Genomic DNA, 24678 nt, shown 5'->3' with positions numbered 1-24678 from the left:
AGATTTTAAAGGATTTAAAAAAAATTTAGAATCAGCTTGTAGTTAATTAGGATTTTAAAAGATTTTAAACGACCTTGAGCTTTTTACGAAGTGTTTTTGTTGTAGTTGCTTTATTTGAATTTCTACTTTGTGTGTCAAAATTTTATATCATTTACGTTGTAAAAATCAACTATAAATCTATAGAAATTCATACAAATCCATAAAAAAAAATCTATAATAAAAATCCATATAAACCTGCTAAAATCTATATAGTTTTGAAGAGTTTATTAAAATCCTTTGAAATATGTTACTTAAAAAAATCCATTAAAATCCTGTGAAATCCAAATTTGCCACGTTCGTCAAGCTTGATTGTATTTATGACACAAGTTTGCGTGGAGCTTTTGTTAAACATGTGTCTTAGTATTGACATTTTTTAATGGCGTGTCTACTTAATTGGAATTAAAAAAATTATGTAGAGAGGACAGAATAAAGGATTTGGTTCTGGTCACCAAAATCTTTAAGACTGAAACCCTAAACCACAAGTAAGGGTGGGCACTTAGAACCGAAAACCAAAACTGAAACACGAATCAAATCGAACCAGACCGAACGATTTGGTTTTGCAATTTTGAAACGGTTTCGGTTTTGAAACCGAACCGCAACATAGAAAACAGTTTGGTTTTGGTTTTGGCCTTTGAAAACCGTACCAAAACCGAACCGCACTGCTTATATTAATAAATATTTAATTAAATGTTCATATTAGATTTCATGTTTTAATTGGTTGTTTGTTAGAATCTATACACTTAGTATGGACTCAACCACACTAGAATATCATCATTCATCACTTTATTTCGTTCATTAACTTGAAGGACCTTTGTTATTTTATACCATCACAAACACACATATATGTACAAGGGTGGACCAATCTTGTTATCAAGAGTCGAACAATGATCTAATGAAGACCTGGTTTGCACTGAGGTGATTCTGAAAAAAGCTGGTATCAAAAAAAGCTGGGAGCTGTTTTTGTGTTTGGTAAACATTCAGCTTCAGCTTTTTTTCACAGTTTTGGGTGAAAAAAAGCCAAAAACAAGAAGCTGCAAAACCCAGCTTTGAAAAATCGGCTTTTTTTCACATCTGTTTTACATAAAAGTTTACCAAACACTATAATACGGTTTTTTTTTTTTTTCAAAAGCACTTTTACAAAAAAGTTTACCAAACACTCTGCTGCTTTATTTCACAGCCGCTTATTCTCACAGCACAGCAGAATCAGTTTTTTTTCAAAGCACAGCAATACCAAACCAGCCCGAAGTCCACTCATTTGAAGCATGATATCACATATTCTAGTATGAAAGTTTCACTCACGTTTAATGAATTCAAATTTATTCAACTTGTTTTATGATAAACATTGTAAGGGACACCCTTTTGTTGCACAAACATGTTTTAACATCACAACCGCATGCAACATTTTACATAACAAATGTCTTTTTCGTATTGCTATTGGGAAATGCTTATTGATATGTTAAATTGCAAATTGTACATTTTTTTCTTAAAAACCAAACTGAAACCGTTCGAAACCGCACCGAACCAAACTGCAAAAAATTTCGGTTTCGGTTTCACTCAAAACCACACCAAACCAAACCGCGCCCACCCTAACCACAAGTATTAAGGCTCCAATCAAAGCATTGGGCATTGAAGACATCGCTTCCATCTCCAATCTCTACTGCCATAACCATTCAAGACACCACCGCCACCATTGAAACAATCGTCACTGCAATTCAGCCACCACCACCACCATAATTCAACAGTTTTGGGGGGTTTCCAATCCGATCGTAAGCTAACCCTCATTGCCATCTGGTCAGTTGGTTTAGATCCAACGACCAATATCTAAACGCGCCACACACATAACCTTTGCCGCATATTACACGGTTGTGTACGAACATTCAATTGTCTTTCAGGAGTCATACTGTGACGAGTGAATTTCTAGCACAGGACTAGACAGCATCAGAAAAATGGAAGATGGGTAAGAACAGGAGCTGTTTGATAGCAAGAACAACATTCAGTAATTAAAATTGACGAACTCGTTGTACAGAAGTATACTATAGAGCATCTGTGAGGGGTGCAATTTCTTCCGACTCACCTGAAACAGGAAACAACCCAAGCTCATCACCAAGATACACGAAACATTGGTGCACTTCTTGGATTAATCCTTCAGGATTTTGCCAGATTTTCTCGCCCCACAAGAGATCTCTCTTGCAAGGGGTAAATGGTTAAAATTATTCTCCTTGAGGAGCAAAATTTGAATCAAGCAATTGATTTCCTTTGTCTAGTCATAACTCCGGTACCTTTCCTATTAGTTTCTGGTGTCTTGTTTTCTGGATCAGGATCATCTGATTTATGCTTTCTCTTTCTATTGTTTGGAGTTATAGCCTTTCGTTTACGATCATCTGTCCTGGGTAATTCCTTGTTTTGAGCTCCACTCCGATCAGAATCTCCAATAAGTGTATCACCTTGTTCAAGTTGCTTTCCATTTGTTTGAGGCAAGGGAGTGCCATTTCCTGCAGCACTCTTATCCACACTCACTTTCCAACAATGGCGAGCGTTTTCAAACCATTTGCTTACCTGCAATAATAGACCAGGATAAATAAATTATGATATCTGTAACGACATTTATAAAAATAAGGGAAACTGTAATACTGATGCCGAGATAAAAGGTGGTCTGACCTGCTTAGCCATTATTCCTAGTTCTCGGGCTAGACTTTCCTTCATAGATCGGTCTGGATAGTGGTTTTCCTTGAACGATTTGGATAGTCGCTGAAATAACAGTTAACAATCATTTCAAATAACCTTTATGATTTTGGCAAAAAAAAACAAAAGAAAAAGAAAAAAAAAAAAAAAAAACCATTATGATATTCTTTTTTATTCACTAAGAGAGAGCTTCTCACCTAGAATTTAGGTTTAAAGTTTAAAGTTCTGCTACATTTTAGTTTTTAACTCTCGACTTCGAAGTAGTAACGCAAATCTTTAGAGTTAGAACCTAAAATCTAAGCTCATAGGGATACTCTACACCTTAAGGCTTAAAGTAAGCGACACTGTCAAGAATGGTTCTTAAATTGGATACTATGCTCAAATTTTTTTGTCAGTTGACAGGTGTAAGCCAAATGAAGTCCAGAGATTTGACATTTGGATGCGAGTATATAATATATGTATTGTATATACATGTGAATGTACACACAAGAACAATGTACACAAATACAAAACTTTCAAATAGGGGCTAACTTCATGCTGTGCAAAGATTCACTGATATACCAATGTCATGAGTCAGTTGACCAATGTCGCCAACCCATCGGCATGTCATAATTTTGAGTACCATAAGTACCCATCTTGTATAGGCTGCGTTTCATCAAAATTTTCCATTTTTTTAACTCGTTCCCTCAATGGTCAATTTCTTTAAGGTGGAGAATTGCCATCTAGAGCTTGGATTTTTAGAATTATCATCAGGTTGATAACATTATAGTTTATTTTGTTGATCCATCAACATGGAAGCATATCAACCGACGAGGTTAACGACAATTTTGGTTAACTATACAACAGGACTGCAAACACATAAGAGTTGCACAAATAATCGTGACAGCTTACTTACTCAGCTGAGTGGAAGTTGTAACAGGAAAAAAAAAACCTAGGCTGACAGAACGAAGATAAGATGGTATAATATATGAAAGGGGAATAAGAGAAGAACAAGTTTCAACTTCATATGCTAGAAAGAGTAGAAAAAACTCGGACCATAATACCTGAGTTGCAGCTTCCCCGAGTTTTCTATATGTTGATCGTGACGATCCACCTTTCTCACTAGTAGGAGCGGACTGAGTAGAGCCTTTTTGTGATTTGTTCGACAAATTACTTGTATCTTCAACCTTTGACTTTCGATGAGCTCTCTTAGGAGTATTTTTATTTCCGCGAGGAGTTCTTTTAGGAGTATTCTCATTCTCATCTAGATCATGTTTTATATTGTTGGTGATCATTACATTCTTAACGTTTGACGAGTCTCTATTTGGTGACATCGTAGGAGCTTGTGTAGTAACTTTCTTCCTTTTCCTCGGTCCAGCAGTATCATTCCACTCTTCATCATCACTTGAATCAGTACGAACATTTCCATATGTCTCCTATAGAAATCAGGGTAAACAGAGCAAACATAAGCAAACTAGTGACTGGGATAAACAGTTGATCTTCAAGCACAGTACAAACTTTATGAGATAAGAAAGTGTAACTAACAAGGGAATGAAACACATAGACAGGAGTTATAAATTATAACTTATTCGTACTGCATAATACATTTCAGTTACTTATTATTTAATTTTTCAAGGTAAAGGGCCATTGATTCTGAAGCACTGAGCACTACCAGTCATTATTACAAGAGTCAAAATTTTCAGACGCACGTGTAGTTTTGCAACACCTACTACACCACAACCAAATCTTGAAGTTAGAAAGGAAGAAAAGAAACCACGTGAGGGTGGTCAAGAATTTAGTTATCATGGATTTGCATTCCTTGTGCAGAAAGAAATTAATATTTAGTTCAAATAACTATTAGTTACAAGTTGAAGCAGAACTGTTTTCTTAAAAAAGAAAGAAAGATACTATGTTTGTGGAGATAAACAAGGATCAGAGGAGACGAATTGCAGTGCTTCCAAAAAGTACAACATGAGGAATTCCCAGTACTCAGAGACGAGCTACAAACTAGTGTTTTTCAGGTCTCTCCAAGAAAGAATAGCCCAGTCCCAATGATCGTCAAATTCATTCAAGTCAAAGATTTTTTTTATCCTAAATCAGTTTACAACTAATAAGGCAGGTGTACAGGTAATGATGCATTTATCTACGGTACTGCTACAACAGCAGGACACTCACAAATGATAGAATGGACAGGTTTTAACGATCAAAGTTGTGAGGCCTAGAGTACCAATTATTACTACGTCTAAGGGAATTACTAAGATACATGATGCATTTATCTATAGTACCACCACACCAGCAGGACACTCAAGAATGATAGGACACAGTTTTAACAATCAAAGTTGTGAGGCCTAAAGTATCAATTATTACCACGTCTAAGGGAGAAAAGAATCATATTCTCTAATTCAAAACAACCAAGCATACTGGGAAATTTGTGGAGTTGAAATAAATACCATACTACGATATTATAGAAGGCAACAAGTGCAGGTGGTATGATCATAGAACCATCATACACTTAGAAAAGACACTCACATCATGCAGCTTTTTGTAGTTCAACCTTTCTATGTGCCTCTTCCCAGAAACAGGAGCTGCACCACCTTGGCCAGGACCTGACTCTAATAAAGATAATAACTCATCGTTTAAAGGTTGTTTCTTTTGCCCATGTCTAGAACTTTGTTTGCCGGAGCCTCTAAGAGGCCCACTTTCGTCCAATGACATTGACTTGGGACTTTCAACATCTTCGGCAGACATATTATTGTCATCAAGAGAAGCTCCAAGATCCTCAGAGTCAGATGTAAAATCAGAACTTGAACTTTCCTTCTTAAGTTCGTTAGTGACTTCCGGAGCATCAGGATTATAGTCATCATCCTCTGAATCGTCAGAAGGAAGTCCTAAGTACTGCTTGTCATTATTTTTTGGAGTCTCTAGTCCATCAGATGCAGATGCATATTTAGATTCATCATCAGAACTTGATTCTTCTCCCTGAACTTCATCATCTGTTTCTGGACCATCAGGGTCATAATCATTATCATCAGAATCATCTGATGGAAGTCCATGGGTGTGCTCCTGATTATGTCCTGATGCTGCAGCAGCCACTTCAGGAAATACCTTCTGCAGATGAAATAGGAGTGCGATAAGAGATCAGAGTGTTTAAGCCAAAAAAAAAAAAAAAAAAAAAACACACACACACACACACAACAGCTTTTGACCTGACCTCCCAGCTGTCGGCAACAGAAAGATCTGTTCCTTGAGAGTCATTAAGCAAATCAAAGCAATCAACTTTGCAGTCACATCCAGGGCATAGCCAACCCTCGTCGTCGGGTGGAACTGCAAGCCAAATGAATAATTGAGCAACTAAGCAATAATAAGTAAAAAAAAAAAAAAATACACAAGGGAGTGCTTTGGACATTACTGTCTTCACTTAATAGTGATGGTTCTAAACAGAACTGGTGGAACCCACGGTCACAAGCACCATCACAGAGTATAATATCATTCTGAAGAGAAACGTCCTTGGATCCACATTTTGCACAGAATATCTGCCCAATGATATAAGTTTTAATACACTGTTACATTTTTTGTGCGAAACAGAAAAGAATCAGAAATCAGAACCCATACGTAAAAAGCACAAATAGAAAAACATAACAGTATTGTAATGTGACTCATGCCAGAGGAAAATTAAATCAGACGACAAATCATGTCAAAGGAGAGATATAATTTTCTTAACAAGTGGAACAACTTAAAATTAAAGAATTCTCCTACATCCTCACTGTCAATCTGTCCTTCGGAATCAAATAAAGATTCTGGAAACATTCCTTCAGAACATAGCGAATCGAGACGTTGAAATAGATCTCTTATCTTCAACTTGCGTCGAAGTATTTCAGAAGTCGCTCTTTGAAGCTCCTTCTCTGGCTTCAGTTTTTCTAGGCTGCAAAATTACAAAAGCAATCAGAACTCAGAAGCCAAAGCCCAAGATACTACTCAACATAAAAAGTAGAAAATTAAACATGACCAAATTGCTGACAAAAACACCATATACCAGAAGACCTCAAGTATTAAAAAATCAAGATCTTTCTGAAACAAAAATATCTAAATCCTCTAGCATATTATAAATAAAGACAACTTATGCACCTGGATCCTTTCCAACCTTCACCGGAGTAAGCATCAATCAGAGATTTCTCATAGCTTATCCGGTTCAGCAAGTATCTCAGATGTTTCCTGACTCTTGAAAATTCATCATCTATGACTTTATTCCGTTGTCTCTTCTTTCTCTTCTTCCTTCTTTTGCCTTCAACCTTACTTGGATTTGCAACACTATTACTTGATTCAAGAGTTGAAACATCATTACTTAATTTAGGATTTTTAGTCTTCTCCCCTGTCTTTGAGCGCAGAACTCTGTCACTGCCAACGGAAGATTTTGACACATATTTCTTCTTTCTTGATTTTGGATTTTGCTTATCCTTCGGTGCATTCTTAGATGGCTTTTCCGTCTTTTCAAGACTAGAATTTTGGGTCACATCTGCTGGAAGTGGTTCCATTTCTTTATCAATAGGAGGACTCTTGCTTGCATCTTCAAGGGGTAGTTCCAAATGTCCAGTAGGAGAATCCTGGGTCATAGCTTCAATACAAGGCCTTGATTGTTCAAAAACAATAGAGCTGGGTGCTACTTCAGTAGTTGTAACTTCATTATTATGAACAGGTACAGAGTCAAGCTGATCTTTTTGTGTTTCTGGTTCACCGTGTACACTTCCACACCCAAATTCATTGATCTCCTGTAATGTAGTCTGGTTACAGCATGAAACTTTGTCAGTCTGACAAGTCTTTGACAGATCTTCAGGAGGCAGTCCTGCTTGTTTGTTAAGAGAAGTCCTGTTCACATTTTCACTAGATGACTGCAAGTGTTCATTGCTACCACAGATGGGTACTTGAATAATTGCTTGTAACTGATCATTTTGTACATGATCTGAGGCAGAAGGATGCTTTTCTTCAGCTAGGTCACTAGATGAAGTTCCAAAACCACAATCATTTTTCTGTTCCAATGGCAATTGTCCAGAGCATGAACTTTTATGGGTTGGACTATTCACTCCCAGATCTTCACAAGGCATTTCCATTTGATCAATAAGAGAATTCTCGCTCACGTTTCCAGAAAATGATTGCAGTTTGTCCTTCATAGTACAGGGAAACACTGCAGCTGTGGTTTGTAACGATTCATCTTGTTTATATCCAGAAATGGATTGATATCCCTGTTTTGCAAAAACATTTTCAGCTCCACTTTGACTACTCTTGCTCACGTCTTCAGAAGGCAGTCCCAATTGTTCAAGATGAGAATTCTCAGTCACATTTTCAGATAATGACTGTGATTGTTCACCAGCATTGCAGATTTCCCGTAGCTCATTCTGGACAATGGCGCACCCAATGTTTTGTTTGGTTGGTTCACTACATTGTCTTTCAGAACCAATTTCATGCATCTGTCCTGACGTACCTTCTTCTTGGCATTTTGTTGCATGACTGCTATCACATTCTGGAGGAATATCCAGTTGTGCAGTATCGGCCATATTACGTTGATAATAATATGCACAGATAAATATCAGTAACTGTCTGTTTGATACTCTGTGAAGAAATTGGTTGTATTTTTCCGAGGACTCAATCCCAAGAGAAAGGGTAGTAATGCTATTCAAATAACTAATCAGGATAATAACTGACCAACAACTCTTTCCACTCTGCTATCTGATCATATTTAACAAATATAAAATCTTTAACATACAATATGCCTCACCCCTAAATGACAGTGCAAATACGATTTCCAACCATACAAACACTCTCGATGCTGTTGCATTGAATGACACCAGACACCTGCAAGCAGGAGTAAAATGAATATAAGATTGACAGGAAACAAGTAGTGATGAAAGAGTTTTGCTGAACATAAAACTAGCCACGCAATGCAACACCGTCCACACAGATCATGAGAACGAGAATTCCACTGAAAATCTTGTATTTGTAGTAAAGATTACACAACCTATTCTATCGTAGCCTTTGATCCATTGTCCTAAATTTTCTAGTGTGAACTTACTCAGCACCACAAATCTTGCCAAGAGTGTACATATGAAATGCATCTTGCCTATATCTAAATTTAACAGTTAGGATACAAGTTCGTATTGCCACTAAGTACTATACTACTATGGTTTGGTGGTATTCCTCTTCACTTGTAAGTGAAAGGTCTTAGGTTCGAATCTTGTGAATGGACCAAATTAGGTTGCCCATTGTGTGGCTTAGCCAAAATCCCCCTCCCCTCCCCTTAGCGTAAAGTATATCATTGTACTAAAAAATAGATACAGGGTCGTATTTAAAGACAACATTGTTAGAGACAACTACTTATTAGAGAATAAAAATAAATAAATAAATGTTAACGTTAAAAAAATTCACGGAAAAAAATGGTCCTAATGCTGAAATTAATAACACAAAACTCAGCAGTAATGCCTAAACGTTTGCAATTAATTACATCAATTCGTAAATACTTATGTCCAGCTACTATATTTTTTAAGGTTGAACTAGCATCCTCAAACAAACCCATTTTTTAACAAACAAAAACTAAAAGAGACGAGCAAAACAAGAAGCATTCTTTCTAGCTCTTAACTCTTAACCTCTGTTTGGTTGTCGAGAAACGCCGTCCAAAGAAAAGAAAACTACTTCAACTTATCCGCAGCTGAGCTCACTTCTTCGCCACCGAAACTCAGTGAGTTCAGGCAACTTCTCCAACAATGATCAAAATTGGAGAAGAAGAAGAAGAACAACAACAACAAGGCCTAAAGCATGATGCTCTTTTCTCAGAAACCTAATTTTTCAGAAAGAAAAAAAAAATTCAAGTAAAAATGTAAGTTAAGCTAAAAAGTTACCCGGTGAAATTAGTAGTGGACACCGCTGAAGAGAGAGAGAGAGAGAGAGAGAGAGGGAGGGAAGAGGTTGGGATGGGAAGGGAAGGGAAACGGATCTGTGTTGTGTGGTTGTGTGCGGTCCCGATAGTTGTTGACACCGCCAAAGGGAAAAGAATCGGTTCACACTAAACACAGTCCTCTATAAATCTGGGCCACCGTTACGTTCTCTCTCTCTCTCTCTGCTATTTTGTGCTTGCGGTGCGTGTTTTCGTGTACTGAGTGGGCTGGGCCTTGAGGAATAAAGAGACGGTTTTGTTTTTCGTTTGGAGATGGCGACTGACATGAACGTGATTGCTTTATTAGGCCCAGGCCCAAGTATTTGTATGGGTTTCTATCGCATCCTACTCTACAAGCCCCTTTTTGTGCAAGGAGCAAGATAAAGATTGAAACACAATGGAAGCGGGAAATGACTTAACGTTGTTTCTAAGGTGCGGACGCATCTTTGCGGATCTTGCGTGTGGACGGGATGTGGATCGTTGGATGAAAATTGAACAGTTAAAAATGAATCCAACATAATGAGTTTAGGGTGAAACCAAGTCATAAATAACCCGTCAATTAATTCAAATGGTACCCGACATGAATTCAAAATTTCTTGGGATTTAAACTATTCCCCTCCTAACATCAACACATACCGTCTTTAGTAAGTCTTGTCTTTGTCCAAAAACACCTCTCCCGTGTTTGCTTATACATCATTGTTGTCGAAAACATCCTTCCCATTCGAAAACTTGCTTTCCATTCCAAACCCAGTTATAGTTGGTCTATGCTTGTGTTGTCCAGCCTTACAGAAATTCTAGACAGTAATGAAGAAAATCAGGGAACTTTGGTTGAAGGCTGTGCAATTGGTTTCACAAAAAGGACGTGTTTATCGCTTCATTCGAGTTGGGTTCAGAGTGCTTCTGCGATAACTAATGTCATATTTAATTCTACCAGTGAATTTCAAATTTAGTGAGTTTTGAAAATGGAACCCTAGAATTTAATTTTGTTATTTCTGTTAAGTAGTATAAATTAAGTTAGGTGTAAGGTTAACTATGCATGTTCATTGATGTAATTAGCTGGAATTTGTGGATATATGTGAAATTTTTTAGAAATTTGGGTGGGTTGTGAAGTTATGAAGCTATGTTGACCAGTTGTGTAGAGGCTGAGTCGTTATCTGTTGTTTTGGTAAAGTTGTAGTTTTGAGTAGAGATTGATTTTTGTATCTGAATTATTGTTAATTTTATGGTGGTAGAGATTGATTTTTGTATCTAAATTATTGTTAATTTTATGACAGGACTTGAAATTGCTTAAGTAATTATGCTCTGTTTACAGTAAATGTTGTAGCTATGAAGCTTTGGTGACAGGTTGTTGTTAGGTTATGTGTTGTTTATTGTTGATGTGTGTGTATTGTTATGTGTACAAGATATGGCAACCTAGGGTGTTAAACTAGCAACCAGAGAAAAAGAAGCATATAGGGGAAGGGTTAACAACCTATCTCAAGCCCCTTATGTGTCAGGATTGATTAGGGATAAGTCTTGGTGCCATTAGGGCATTCTATTTGGCCACCGTCAGGGTGAGGATGAATTGGTCCATGAGTTGTCACTTTGTAGAGTGGCAAATCAAGGGGTTAAAGACCTAGAGAGGCTGATGTATTTAATAGGCTGTGAATTGAGCTGGTTCCCCAAAAATTAGGGTTGGTAGGTGAAAGTAGGAAGGGGAGGAAATAAAAAGGGAAAAGTAAAGCCAAGGCTGTCCCTAAGAAAGTCACCAAAAAAATATCCGTGACTTGTGGGAAGCTTGAAAGGGCGTTTAAAGAGTGTAAAAACATGGACACTGCCTTCAAGCTAGGTTTAGTATACTTTGCCGAGGCTATGTTAATAGTTGCAAAGAACAGTGTTGTTGTGAATCTATACTACCTCGACCTCATGGAAGATATGGCTAGGTTCAATAGCTTTGCATGGGGTTCCATCTCCTTAGAACAACTTCATGACAGCTTCTCGTTTGTTGCCTCAAGGAGAGATAGAGGTGGAGTTAAGGGGGATGGTAAGGGAAATGAAGAGGAAGAAGAAGAAAAAGTTAAGGGAACAAAGAGTGCGCAACTGTCTGGATGGGGTTGCAAAGGATGTTCGCAATCTTTTTAGGTAATATGTGTTAATTTTATTGGTAATATTGTCTTTATTAATGTGATCGAGTATTCATTTATTGAGGAATGCGTGCAGGTGTGGACATACGAAATAATTTCCTAACTTGAGAAGTCCCTACATTACTGCAAGATGGTAGATCCGGTAGCTACACCGAGAATTTTGTGGTGGAAGACAATGAAGAAGTAGCCAATCCACGAGCAACTACAATTGTATATAACCTAAGAGCTGACAGGTATAACTGTATTGCAAAACTTTTGAAGTTTATGAATGAAAGTGAATGTTTATGAATATTGTATGTATGAGGAATGTATTTATTATATGTGGCTTTAAATGGCAGGATGTGGGGATTAGAGAAATTGTTTCGACTGAAGCAGAGAGGAACAAAGAATATTATATGTGGGGGGATGATGCAAATGTTGTGATTCTTGAGAACCTGACTCTGGACAAAAAAATGTTGTTAGTGAGTTAAAAATATAGTTGAAGGAGTTGAAGGTGTCATTTGCGTGGTTAACGCATAAGAAGGAGATATCAAACATAATTTGTTGAAGCACAGTGGAAAAGTTGTTGAAGGTGGTGAAGGAAGTAAGGAGGGTAGTGAAGGAAAAACATATGGAGGAGAATACCGAGGAAGAAGAAGGAAAAAAAGATGTGGGAGAACAAGTTGAAGAGGAAGAAGAAGATGAAGAAGAGGGAGAAGAAGAAGATAAAGAGGGAAAAGAAAATGAATGAGATAAAAAGGAGGAAAAAGAAGAAGATGAGGGTAGAGAAATTCGTGGTAATGCACAAACTATTGTGGAAGAAGAAGAAGAAGATAAAGATGAAAAAAATGGTTTGGCATGAGAGGAAGAAAAACTAGTGGGTGAAGAGGGGAATCATGAGGAGCAATTAAGGGATGAAGGCAAAAGAAGGAAGGGGAAGGTGAGGGATCAAAAAGGAACAGGGTAATATGAGCTATAAAGGAAGAAGGTAATGAGTTTGTATGGACTGTTGATTAGGCCAATTCCTTAAATGTATGCACGAAGATGGTTTGGTTGGAGAACAGGCACCATAGGAGTATAAAGATGTCAATAGTTCAGATGATGACAATGAGGTGGTGATATACATACATGAGGGCCAACATGTGGGAACCAAGAGGAAGGTCTTGTGCACAAGGGCAATATCAAAGTCTGTGTGAACCAAAATGGGGCAGAAAAAGAAGATGAAAGTGGTTCGCCATACCATTTGATCTTTTGAAGTCACAAAGTGCCAAAAAATTCATATCGGTCAGCCCAAGAAAGATGTTGCGTAGAGAAGTGTTAAATAATTTGTTGAAGCACAATGGAAGAGTTGTCGAAGGTGGTGGAGGAAGTAAGGAGGGTAGTGAAGGAAAAACATGTGGAGGAGAATATCGAGGAAGAAGAAGGAAAAAAAGAAGTGGGAGAACAAGCTGAAGAGTAAGGAGAAGAAGAAGAGGGAGGAGAAGAAGAAGAGAAAGAGGAAAAAGAAGAAGATTAGGGTAGTCAAATTCGTGGTAATGTACAAACTATTGTGGAAGAAGAAGAAGATAAAGATGAAAAAAATGGTTAGGCATGAGAGGAAGAAAAACTAGTGGGTGAAAAGGGGAATCATGAGGAGCAATTAAGGGATGAAGGCAAAAGAAGGAAGGGGAAGGTGAGGGATCAAGAAGGAACAAGGTAATATGAACTATAAAGGAAGAAGGTAATGAGTTTGTATGGACTGTTGATTAGGCCAGTTCTTTAAATGTATGCACAAAGATGGTTTGCTTGGAGAACAAGCACCATAGGAGTATAAAGATGTCAAGAGTTTAGATGATGACAATGAGGTGGTGATATACATACTTGAGGCCCAACATGTGGGAACCAAGAGGAAGGTCCTGTGCATAAGGGCAACGTCAAAGTCTGTGTGAACCAAAATGGGGCAGAAAAAGAAGATGAAAGTGGTTCGCCATACCATTTGATCTTTTGAAGTCACAAAGTGCCAAAAAATTCATGTCGTTCAGCCCAAGAAAGATGTTGTGCAGAGAAGTGTTAAATAATTTGTTGAAGCACAATGGAAGAGTTGTCGAAGGTGGTGAAGGAAGTAAGGAGGGTAGTGAAGGAAAAACATGTGGAGGAGAATACCGAGGAAGAAGAAGAAGGAAAAAAAGATGTGGGAGAAAAAGAAGATGAAGAGGGAAAAGATAAAGACGCAAAAGAAAAGGAATGAGATAAAGAGGAGGAAAAAGAAGAAGATGAGGGTAGTCAAATTCATGGTAATGTACAAACTATTGTGGAAGAAGAAGAAGATAAAGATGAAAAAAAATGGTTTGGCATGAGAGGAAGAAAAACCAGTGGATGAAGAGAGGAATCATGAGGAGGAATTAAGGGATAAAGGAAAAAGAAGGAAGAGGAAGGTGAGGGATCAAGAGGGAATGAGGTAATATGAGCTATAGAGGAAGAAGGTAATGAGTTTGTATGGACGGTTGATTAGGCCAGTTCTTTAAATGTATGCATGAAGATGGTTTGGTTGGAGAACAGACACCATAGGAGTATGAAGATGTCAAGAGGTCAAATGATGACAATGAGATGGTGATATACATACCTGAGTGCCAACATGTGGGAACCAAGATGAAGGTCCTGTGCACAAGGGCAACGTCAAAGTCTGTGAGAATCAAAATAGGGCAGAATTAGAAGATGAAAGTGGTTCGCCATACCATTTGATCTTTGAAGTCATAAGGAGCCAAAAAATTCATGTCGGTCAGCCCAAAAAAGATGTTGTGCAGAGAAGTGTTAATTAAATCCATGGATGCAAAATGTGTGGTTGAGGTGATGCAATATTTCCATCACTTGAATAAGTTGAAGGAGAAAGACAAGAAGTTACTCATTAACGTTTTGATTTTATATATTGATGAAATGAATACAATGATGGGGATAATTTTTTGTTTACATTGTTAGTCCGATTGCCCAGTTGGAATTCATGAAGGTTGGACACATTGATTTTTGAAGTCGACTTCTAAACCAGTAAGATTGGTTACCAAACGTAGGTGACTAAACCCTATGTGTTACGTAGTGATATAAATGTGTTGTGATTGTGTTGGTGTGATAGGTGAATTAAATTTTGTATATTGCAACACATTCACTTGCAGTCTTATCTCCTGCGGAAGCATGAGCATGAGGCTTAAAGGATTCAGAAAATGGTGACCACCAACATAACGGATTGGTTAAGTGTGTTTTTGGTTTGAAAAGTTTGGCAATTGTGATGTTAAGTGTGTTTTCGGTTTGATGAAGTGTTGTACATGTTTTTTTTTTTTTTTTTTTTATATTTATTTTACACTTTGTGGATAGTTCTTCTAACAATGAAGCTACGATGAAAGGAATGCTGAATTGAGTGGAAAGGGATTATGTCCAAATAGTTTGAGCCGGTTCTGTACAAAACAGTGAAAGGGAAGGGGGTGAAGTTAGGTGCATCATAGGTGGAGGATGTGGATAAGGTGTACATGTCTCTCAACCTTGATCATCATTGGGTGGCAATATAGTTGAATCTTAAAGATGGAAGAATATCTGTGTATGACTCAATGAAGACGACCATCCACACGCGGCAAACGACTACAAAATTGGCTTCCATCACTCACGTCTTGCCAAATGTCCTCCTTAGCCTATCAAGAAGGTGAAGAAGGGACCTTGGCCGATCAATGTAAGTCCAAGGTCCCCACAACAAGAGAAATGGGTCAGTTAAAATTTCATTGATTTGTTATTGAGTTAAATTATTTAATTGTTTCTAAAACTTGTTGAATTGTTGTATTGCATAGGAGGACTGTAGTATTTTCACCTTCAAAGTGATTGAGTTGTTGTCCGCCAGCCTTCCTTTGGATGTAATTACGCCATCCAAAATCCCTGCATTCTGACTCACGATAGCACTTGACATGTTGCACAGGGTTTACAATGTGTAGAGTGAGTTAAAATTAAGAATTTTATTCTAGTGTTAGTGTAGGGAGATAACGTGATGAACAATGTTAGTCTAGAAATAAAATTTTTGATTGTTGATATGTTGTGATGGAGATCTTTTCCATTAGTTCGCGAGTTTGTAATTTTATGGGATGAATTTAATGTATTGGACAATTGCGTGATGACTTGTTACTGCTTTTGGATGACTTAAGTGGCATTCCTCGCAATTTTATATGTTGAATGAATATTTGTCAGAATTTATGAAACCAACTATTATACTAAATAAATGTTTGTGATAGTTTATCCAACCAACCCTTATTTCTTAATATTTTTCTAGATTGGTACTTGTATAATGAATGTATGTGGCAAGTTATGAAACAAACCATATTGTTGATTGGTCGTTTATGAAACATACCCTAATGTTTATGATATTACATTTTTAGTTATCTCTATGATTAATGCGTAAATGACATTTATTTCTCTAATAACCCAACCAATGAGGATTATGATAGTCTCCTTCAAAGATACTTCCTGTGACCAAATAAAGGCATATAGTAGTGAAAGAAGCAAATATATTAATTAAGGCTAATGAGTTCGAGCATCAATTGTTAAATTCCAAACATTGAAACAAAATTTTACAAATGATGAACGAAGATTAAAGAACCTATGAATTGCAAATTATAGCTACTAGTTAAAACATGAAACATAAATTAAAATGTGTTAAACATGAAAGTAAACCATAAAGTACGATAACATACTTTAAACATGAAATTAAACCATAGAGACGCTTGGGATCACTTTCTCTACGTCATGATCATGGTCATATGGCAATGTGGATTTTTAGAATGATCGAAACAGTTGTGAATATTGTTTTCTCTAAATTGGCTATAAATTTGTGAAAAAAATGAAATAATTTGTTCATAAATAGGAAGAATGTGAAAAAAATAATAGAAACCCTTGTATGGAGATAGAAGTCCAAACACTGTAGCAAAATATGTAACGGCCAATACTAACCATTAGATTGTTGTTTACGTTTATGACTTGATTGGTCATCGTCGTTACGGTTTTGTAGGTAATTATTTTCCCAAAGTTTCATCTTTTGGTTGAATGCGAGAGATGAATGGTTTAGATCGTTGACATCTCGTTCGAAATTTTAGGGGTTAGCCAAATATTGGTTGATGTTTTATACGTTTTAGAAATTTAGTGAACATCAAGCAATATTTTAGCAAACTACAACTTTCCTAATGAGATGTCAATGATCTAAACTGTTCATCGTTTTTTATTCCAGTAAAATATGATACTTTAAAAATAACCCAAAAAATCTTTGCGGCGATGCCCTATCAAAGTCTATGCGTAAACAACAATCCAACAGTTAGCATTGGCCGTTACAGATTCTACATTATGGGTATAGAGTTTGGACTTCCGTCCATCATGAAAGTTGTAGGATGCGTTTCTATTATTTTATTTCACATTTTCCCCATTTATGAAAAAAATTATTTCATTTTTTTACAAATTTATGGCCAATCTAGTGAAAACACTATTCATGACCATTTTGATTGTTCCAAAATTCACATCACCATATGACCATTACCATGACGTAGAGAGTGTGAGCCCGAGTGTCTCCATAATATTTTTAAATTTTTAGCATTTTCATTTTATTATTATTATTATTTATCCATTAAAATTTAATATTCCTAATATATTTCCACGTGGCATAATCTGAGCACGCCACGTGGATAATTGAGGCGGCAGTTGCGGGGAATGAAAATTTTGAGGAACCTTTTCCCTACAAATCTTTTGGTCTTCACAGAAGGTAGCAAAAAGAAGATTTTAGTCCCAAGTTTTCACCTAAATCCCCTCTAATTGGTGTTAACATAGTTCATTAACTCATATCTCTCTTTAATTGCTAGCTCTCTTTACATCTTTAATTCCCTCTCTTTAATTCCCAACTTTCCTTACATCTGTGATGAATCAGTAACTCCATTCAATCATGGCAACATCATCCAAATCACCTCCTCCAACCCTATTAAGTATACCAACACCAAAACCTCCTTGCGGAATCTTCTTTGATACACCGACAACCATAACTCATCATCCGATCATTGTTAATAACTCACCTCCCAAAACCAGTCTAGTCCTATTTAATACTCCCACTCCCTCATATGTTTGTCCTACATCATATTCCAATCTCAAAAGCCAATCACCGTGAATAAACCCCCTGGCATAGAACCAAAGTGTGGCAACAAACGGCCACACTCGGGCCGCAGTGGTGGTAGGTGTCATCATAACCGTTGAAAAGACGTTTAGTTGGTTGGGGAAATCGAACATATTTGTCGTGAGTTGAAAACTGTTGAAAAGGCAAACCAAAAAAATATAAAAACATAGGCAAGGGGGATTCTTGCCTCCCTTCACCACATGAAATACTTGAACAAGAATAAAGAAATCCAAGAGCCGTACCTACCTAAGGAGGAAGTGGAATTGAGAAAGAAAGTTTATGTGCACGAAAAGGTTAATTCTTTTTAAGTTTTATGCCTAACTTGTTTTGCCTAATGATCAACCCATTCATGATGTAAATGTACACGAGGTTTTTGTATTTTGTAATGATTCACCGAATTAAGTTTTTGCATGTGGGATTTGTACATGTTTTTTGGTTCTGAACTATTTCTACAATGTTTGTAAGAGTGGATGTGGTAGTGGGACAAGTACATGATTTTTGGACCACAAATGTTTGTACAATGTCTTTAACATTGGGTGCAGGGGGATGGCAACATGTTTTCTTGTTCTCAAATGTTCAAACTATGTGTTTAACATTGCTTGTAGGAGTGGTGATATGTTTCCGTCTACTTGTCAGATTTTCTATCAATGGTTACTAGGAAAATTTATTTTGTGCTTCTGAAAGGACCTAACTCACAAGACTGCAGCAGAGCAAAAACAAATATTCATAATTGTTGATAAGCCTGCACAAAATCAAAACTAAATGTCACCCCATTAAATGTGACTACACGTATGGACGGAGGGAGGTAAGGCCCAATGGGGGCACATGCCCCCTTTCATCCCATTCTTTTTGCATTACAAATTATTCAATTAATCATTCCTATATATATATATATATATATATATATATATTTTTTTTTTTTTTTTGCTTTGCAGATTATTCAATTAATCATATTAAAATAGTGAAAGTCCTCCTTTAGTTTTTAAATGCCCCTCATTCCTGTATATTTTTCTCACACACTAATGTCTAAAGTTTGTTGAGTTGCATGCATTTGGTTAATTAGTACAAATGAGCATTAGATTGTCAATACAACAATTAAAGACAACATTAGACAATAAAGTAATAAAATTAGGCATTTTGTAATTAATTTTTTCAGCATTTGTAAAAGAACTAGCTTTATTTGTCCAAAAAAAGAGCTTAAATTTTTTAAGGTGCCCCCTCTTAGTTAAATTTCTGGCTTCATCCCTAACTACATGAACAATTTAATTCCTAGCAACAACAACACATCTTTAATGTAGTTATAGAAAAAGGTTAAGGATTCTAACAGAATTTGGACTCAACTAGTTGTAAGTTGTATACGAATTGAATATACCTATAATAGACCGTTATATATCAATCCTGTCCATCCAGATTTTTATTGGTGTAGATAATTTAATGACATCTAAATCCTACAAATACAAGCCAAGGAAAATACAGGTCCTAAGACTTACTTCGCCCACAATCATGGCAACCACATATGTCATGTGTGATTCGGGGAGTGATACTAATTTCAATGATCTGACCGATCAAATTGCACAAGTGAAAGTCAAATTCAGAAATTACTCATGGTTAGTCATTGTGTGGCATCAAAAGTGTGATGAACATGAGTCTACCTTGGTTGTGTTACAAAAAAAGTTGTATGAGGCATTGCACAAATCAACCAATTACAAATGCCAAATACATAGCCTAAAATGTAAGTTTGATGAACTAGTTCTAAAGGAGGAGGAAGATGTACGTCATATGTCAATCACTTTATGGGCGACAAAGCTGCTCTGAAAGAAGTGTGACTTTGCTTTCTTTGATGGGTTTGAGAAATTTCATTCGTATCTCCATCGTAATTGCAAAGGGATACATATGATTGAGACTGCATTTTCCCTCACACTTGGAGGACATCGTAGGAGATGGTGGTGATCATAAGGAGCACGAGTACGTAAAAGCATCTCACAAGCCACCCAAGGATCCTTGAGGTCAAATATGTCTTCTTATATATTCATGACTTGTTGTTATGTACATTTTGCGCACTTTTTTAAGTATATCGTAATGTCGAGCTTCTATAAGTAACTCAAGTGTTTTTGTCATAAATGTTCATAAGCTGTCACAAGTATTCATATACATTCATCATATGTCACAGTTTGTGTAGCACATTTTCCAACACTGGTGTGACACTGAAACTTTCTAAAACAACCATGCCCACAAAAAAATATTAGTTCATCCCCCATTCAATTACACTTCAACGTCTACTTGCTACAAAACTTCACAACTACAACACAATGTATCACAACCCAACACAAGTTTTATACCTATATATCTAAATTTCAAATTCACAATTTCAACCAAGTCTAGTCCAAACCACCTGCCATTACGGATTAAAATCCCTGATTTATAAAAACCCATTGGAATTGAGCCATTCACCAACTCATAAGCTCCCTCTCTACCTCTCTCACTATACTTCTCTCCGACAAAAACACATATAGCGAACCAAAAAAAAAAAAAAAAAAAAAGGGTATAAGATTTACCGGTCTCAATCAATCGACCTGAAATTGAACCTACCCAACTTCACCAGCTCTTTCTTTCTACCTTTCTTTCTCGCCAAAGATAACCCTAATCTCCCCCTTTCTCGCTGACAAAAGCATCCTCACTGAACGAAAAAAATTTAAGGTGTAAGATTATCTCCCCAATTGGAATCAATTGTAGTCGCAACGCAGCCTTAGCCCAACTAGAATTCGCTCCTCACCCCAGCTTCATGTCTCTGCCTCTCTTTCTTTCCCTCTTCAACAGGCGAGCATATCCCTCAGCTCCAGCCTTCAACTTTCTCTTCGACAAGTACATACCTACCAAATAAAAAAAATTAAACTTTTAATTACACTGGGTCACAAAAACCTGGTTCTACCGTGAGCTCAACAAATCACCATCGTCTAATTGCAGTCCCCATGCAAAGTGTGTTTTTAACGTCTACACCTTAGAAACGCCCAAAAACTTAATTGACCATATAGTTTAATTGTAATTCAAAAATAAGTTGAGCCTATCCCTCTTCGCTTGCAAAGAGGTCTCGAGTTCGATTCTTGCCAAAGACGAATTTGAACTACATTATTGATAACCCATTGTAACATCCCACATTGCCCAGGAGAGTGGATCCTCTAAGCCTTATATGTATATTCCCATCTTTACCTAGCACAAGGCCTTTTCGAAGCTCACTGGCTTCGAATTCCATCGGAACTTCGAAGTTAAGCAAGTTCGCCTGAGAGCAATCCCAGGATGGGTGACCCACTGGGAAGTTCTCATGTGAGTTCTCATAAACAAAACCGTGAGGCCATGGTCGGGGCCTAAAACGGACAATATCGTGCTACGGTGAAGTCGAGCCCGGGATATGGTGGGGGCCTGGGCTGGAATGTGACAATTTGGTATCAGAGCCAATCCCTGGCTAGAAGTGTGTCGACGAGGACGTCGGGCCCCTAAGGGGGGGGTGGATTATAACATCCCACATCGCCCAGAGGAGTGGATCCTCTAAGCCTTATATGTATATTCCCATCTCTAAGCTTTATGGGTGACCCACTGGGAAGTTCTCGTGTGAGTTCCCATAAACAAAACCATGAGGGCATCGTCGGGACCCAAAGCGGACAATATTGTGCTACAGTGAAGTCGAGCCCGGGATGTGGTGGGGGCCCGGGCCGGAATGTGACAATTTGGTATCAGAGCCAATCCCTGGCCGGAAGTGTGTCGACGAGGACATCGGGCCCCTAAGAGGGGTGGATTGTAACATCCCACATCGCCCAAGGCAGTGGATCATCTAAGGCTTATATGTATATTCCCATCTCTACCTAGAACGAGGTCTTTTGGGAGCTCACTGGCTTCGGGTTCCATTGGAACTCTGAAGTTAAGTGAGTTTGCGTGAGAGCAATCCCAGGATGGGTGACCCACTGGGAAGTTCTCGTGTGAGTTTCCAGAAACAAAACCGTGAGGACGTGGTCAAGGCTCAAAGTAGACAATATTGTGCTATTGTGGAATCGAGCCCGGGATGTGATGGGGGCTTAGGCTGGAATGTGACACCATTGTGAGGCTAAACCCACCACCTCCCATTAATGTGGATAATATTGTTTGTTCAAAAAAAAGAAGAAAAAAAAAATCAAGTCGATCTCAAATGTCTGTCGAGCTATCTCTTTTGTCTTTATTATTTCATTTGCATATATATTACTTGAAAGGTGTCGAGATGAGCCCCGGTTTCGTCTCGAGAGGGTCTTAATCAATGGCACTTAGCCAAACAAATGGTTTGAATTTAATTAAATTGTCGAGTCAGTGAAGCCTTTCCACTCATAAGAAATGACCATATTTTGAGAATTTTGAAAATAAGAGTAAAAATCTTTTTGAGCCTAAAAAAATGTGACTTGTTTCAAACTTCCTGACCTCTCTCAAAGCCACTCACAAATCCTACCATAAATTTAATTGCCTAATTTTTATCATAAGTACAAATATTTCATTAGAAAAACTTTAAATGTACATCAAGATGTTTATAGACATCAAATATACTAAGTAATAAATTCAACTGGAATAACTGCGTACCCACATCACAACATTTAAGCAAGACTAAAAGTCAAGCCCGTATAGTCCACAATAACCAAAATTCTAATGCAACGCATAACCATAAACCTTGATTGGCATCGCACATCAAAGCGCTGACATAGAACTCATCGCATGTCTCCGTAAAAGAACATGTGGAACAATTGACGAACTCGGATTTGATCTCAACGATCCAACTACGAATAAAAGTGAACCTAAGTTTTACTTGCCTATTTTTACTTGTAATCAGAACTTGTATTCTATCTTCTTTTCTAGTTTTGAGTTTGATCTTGTGCAATCGTATTCATGTCCATCCTTTTGTTTATTTAGTATAATATTTAGGATTCAACCAACCAAAATGACATATATGTTTTGATTAACTAAAAGAAACACATATATATAGAAAAAAAAGAATACTGAGTAAACAAATTTGATGTCAATGGATGAGGAATATATAGTATATAATTCTAATAAAAAAAATCCTAGGAAGATCGCATTGTACTTCTCTTGTATTGATGGACCATACCAGTATTAGAGAGGTAATACAATTTTAATATACAGATATGTAACTTCCTAACACTCTTCCACTTATGACATATGCATGATGAACTTCATTACGACATGTTGTAAAACTTTGGAACAACAATAAATTGTTCGATCATACAAAGGGTACTGCTATTTACCACCAATTTTTATGTTTCATATGCTTATCTCAATTTTTTATCGTCGGATCAAATGAATTGAAGAAGATCAATGAAAAAAATTAACAAGGATGTGTGAGAGGTAAAAATGAGTATGAATATCACTATCCTTGTATAAATCATGTAAAAGTAATTTTTTATTTTTGTTTTTAATTTTGAAAGAGAGAGAAGACGCGAGCGGTCTAACAACGTATATGCTACGGGTGCGTTTGTTTGCCATCATTAACTTTCACTTAACTACTTATAAGTGTAGTCCCGTGTTGGTTTCACGCATGACTAAATTTAATGAGATTAAACAGGACTCCCTCGACTAAAACCCTCGCTAGAAGGTCTTAGTGAGATTTCTGAAAAGCACCAGATTGCTAAGACAGTCTGCTTCGCTTCGCCTCGTGCAAGTTCTCGGCTCTGCGCTTCTTCGATTCCATAAAGGACGAGAGCGACGGTGGGAGGCGCATGGCCGAGCTTTGGTTCAACTGCGCTCTCCCCTATGCTCCTTCACGTGCGTCTTATTTCCTAATTCTTCTTTCTTTCTTGCTTTTCTCTGCTCCTTTATATCTGACATTTCTTCAATTCTAGTTGTGCTTTTATAGTTTTAAACTTGTATGTTTATTGCGTCTTCTTTGTCAGGGTTTCTCTCTGATCCGTTTTTCTTGAATTAGAATTGATTGGGATATTGGGGCTTTATTCTTTTGTTCTCTGAATGGGTAGATTTCTGTAAAGTGAGTGGATTTTAAGAGTTAAATATTTTTTTTTTTTTTTTTTTTGTGGCCAATTTTGACACAATTCCAAATGTTTCTTGAAATTGAAATCGATTATGAAATCTAAATGGTTGCACTGTTTTGTCAACTTTGATCATCGGAAATTTTGCTAGGTTGTGTTTGCTTCCCAAAAGATTAAGGAATATGAATAACAATTAATTATGTTATCATTATCATGCTTCCTAGTCCAACACTACATTAAACACCACTCAGTTCAGCTTAGTCCCTGAAACTAGTTTAATCCAAGATAGTAGCACACCTACAACTAAAAATCTCATGATTACAAGATTATTATAATCAAGATGTTTCTACAAGTGTTCTATGTTGTTAAGTATTGTCATTATTACTACCTAGTACTATAGTCTAGTGGTCCCGTCATTATTTTTTTAATTGCTAAAAGTTTTCGTAAATATTTGCTTGTATGTCATACGCTCTTATCTTTGGACAATGTATAATGGACAGGACGAGGAATTTAGAGGGTTTGACTGGAGAGAGTCAGAAACACGAGAAACTACTTGGAAAGTGGTTGGAAACCAGAACCGTGTCCGCGCATGTTAGATCGCCACCGCAGTTTGCCACGTGAATCGGCAACGAGGAAACATCCTTGACGCCGAGGATGCGCACTCCTCTCCCCTAGCTTAAAAACTTTCACGTGCAGAGTTTTTTATTTTTTATTTTCTTATAATTTTATTTGCCACGGACGGCTTTTGAGTTTGGAGTCAAAACCTGTGGCAAACCAGCA

At 37.2% G+C, this 24678-nt stretch overlaps 1 protein-coding gene across 1 annotated transcript; it reads right to left on the bottom strand.

Moving 5' to 3' along the window:
• Positions 1 to 1447: 1447 nt before the first annotated feature.
• Positions 1448 to 9762, bottom strand: LOC137726706 (homeobox protein HAT3.1). Its single transcript, XM_068465641.1, has 9 exons — positions 9588 to 9762; positions 6826 to 8547; positions 6457 to 6622; positions 6110 to 6233; positions 5912 to 6024; positions 5230 to 5808; positions 3765 to 4136; positions 2698 to 2787; positions 1448 to 2595 (listed from the first exon to the last, which is right to left on the bottom strand). The coding sequence occupies exons 2-9, from the start codon at positions 8247 to 8249 to the stop codon at positions 2278 to 2280; spliced, it is 3186 nt and encodes a 1061-aa protein (XP_068321742.1). The 5' UTR covers positions 8250 to 8547; positions 9588 to 9762; the 3' UTR covers positions 1448 to 2277.
• Between the last annotated feature and the right edge of the window lie 14916 nt (positions 9763 to 24678).

The sequence above is a fragment of the Pyrus communis genome, chromosome 2, assembly GCF_963583255.1.
Source record: "Pyrus communis chromosome 2, drPyrComm1.1, whole genome shotgun sequence".
Lineage (NCBI taxonomy): Eukaryota > Viridiplantae > Streptophyta > Magnoliopsida > Rosales > Rosaceae > Pyrus > Pyrus communis.
The sequence above is the reverse complement of the archived record's forward strand: the minus strand, read 5'-3'. Positions and strand labels throughout refer to the sequence as shown.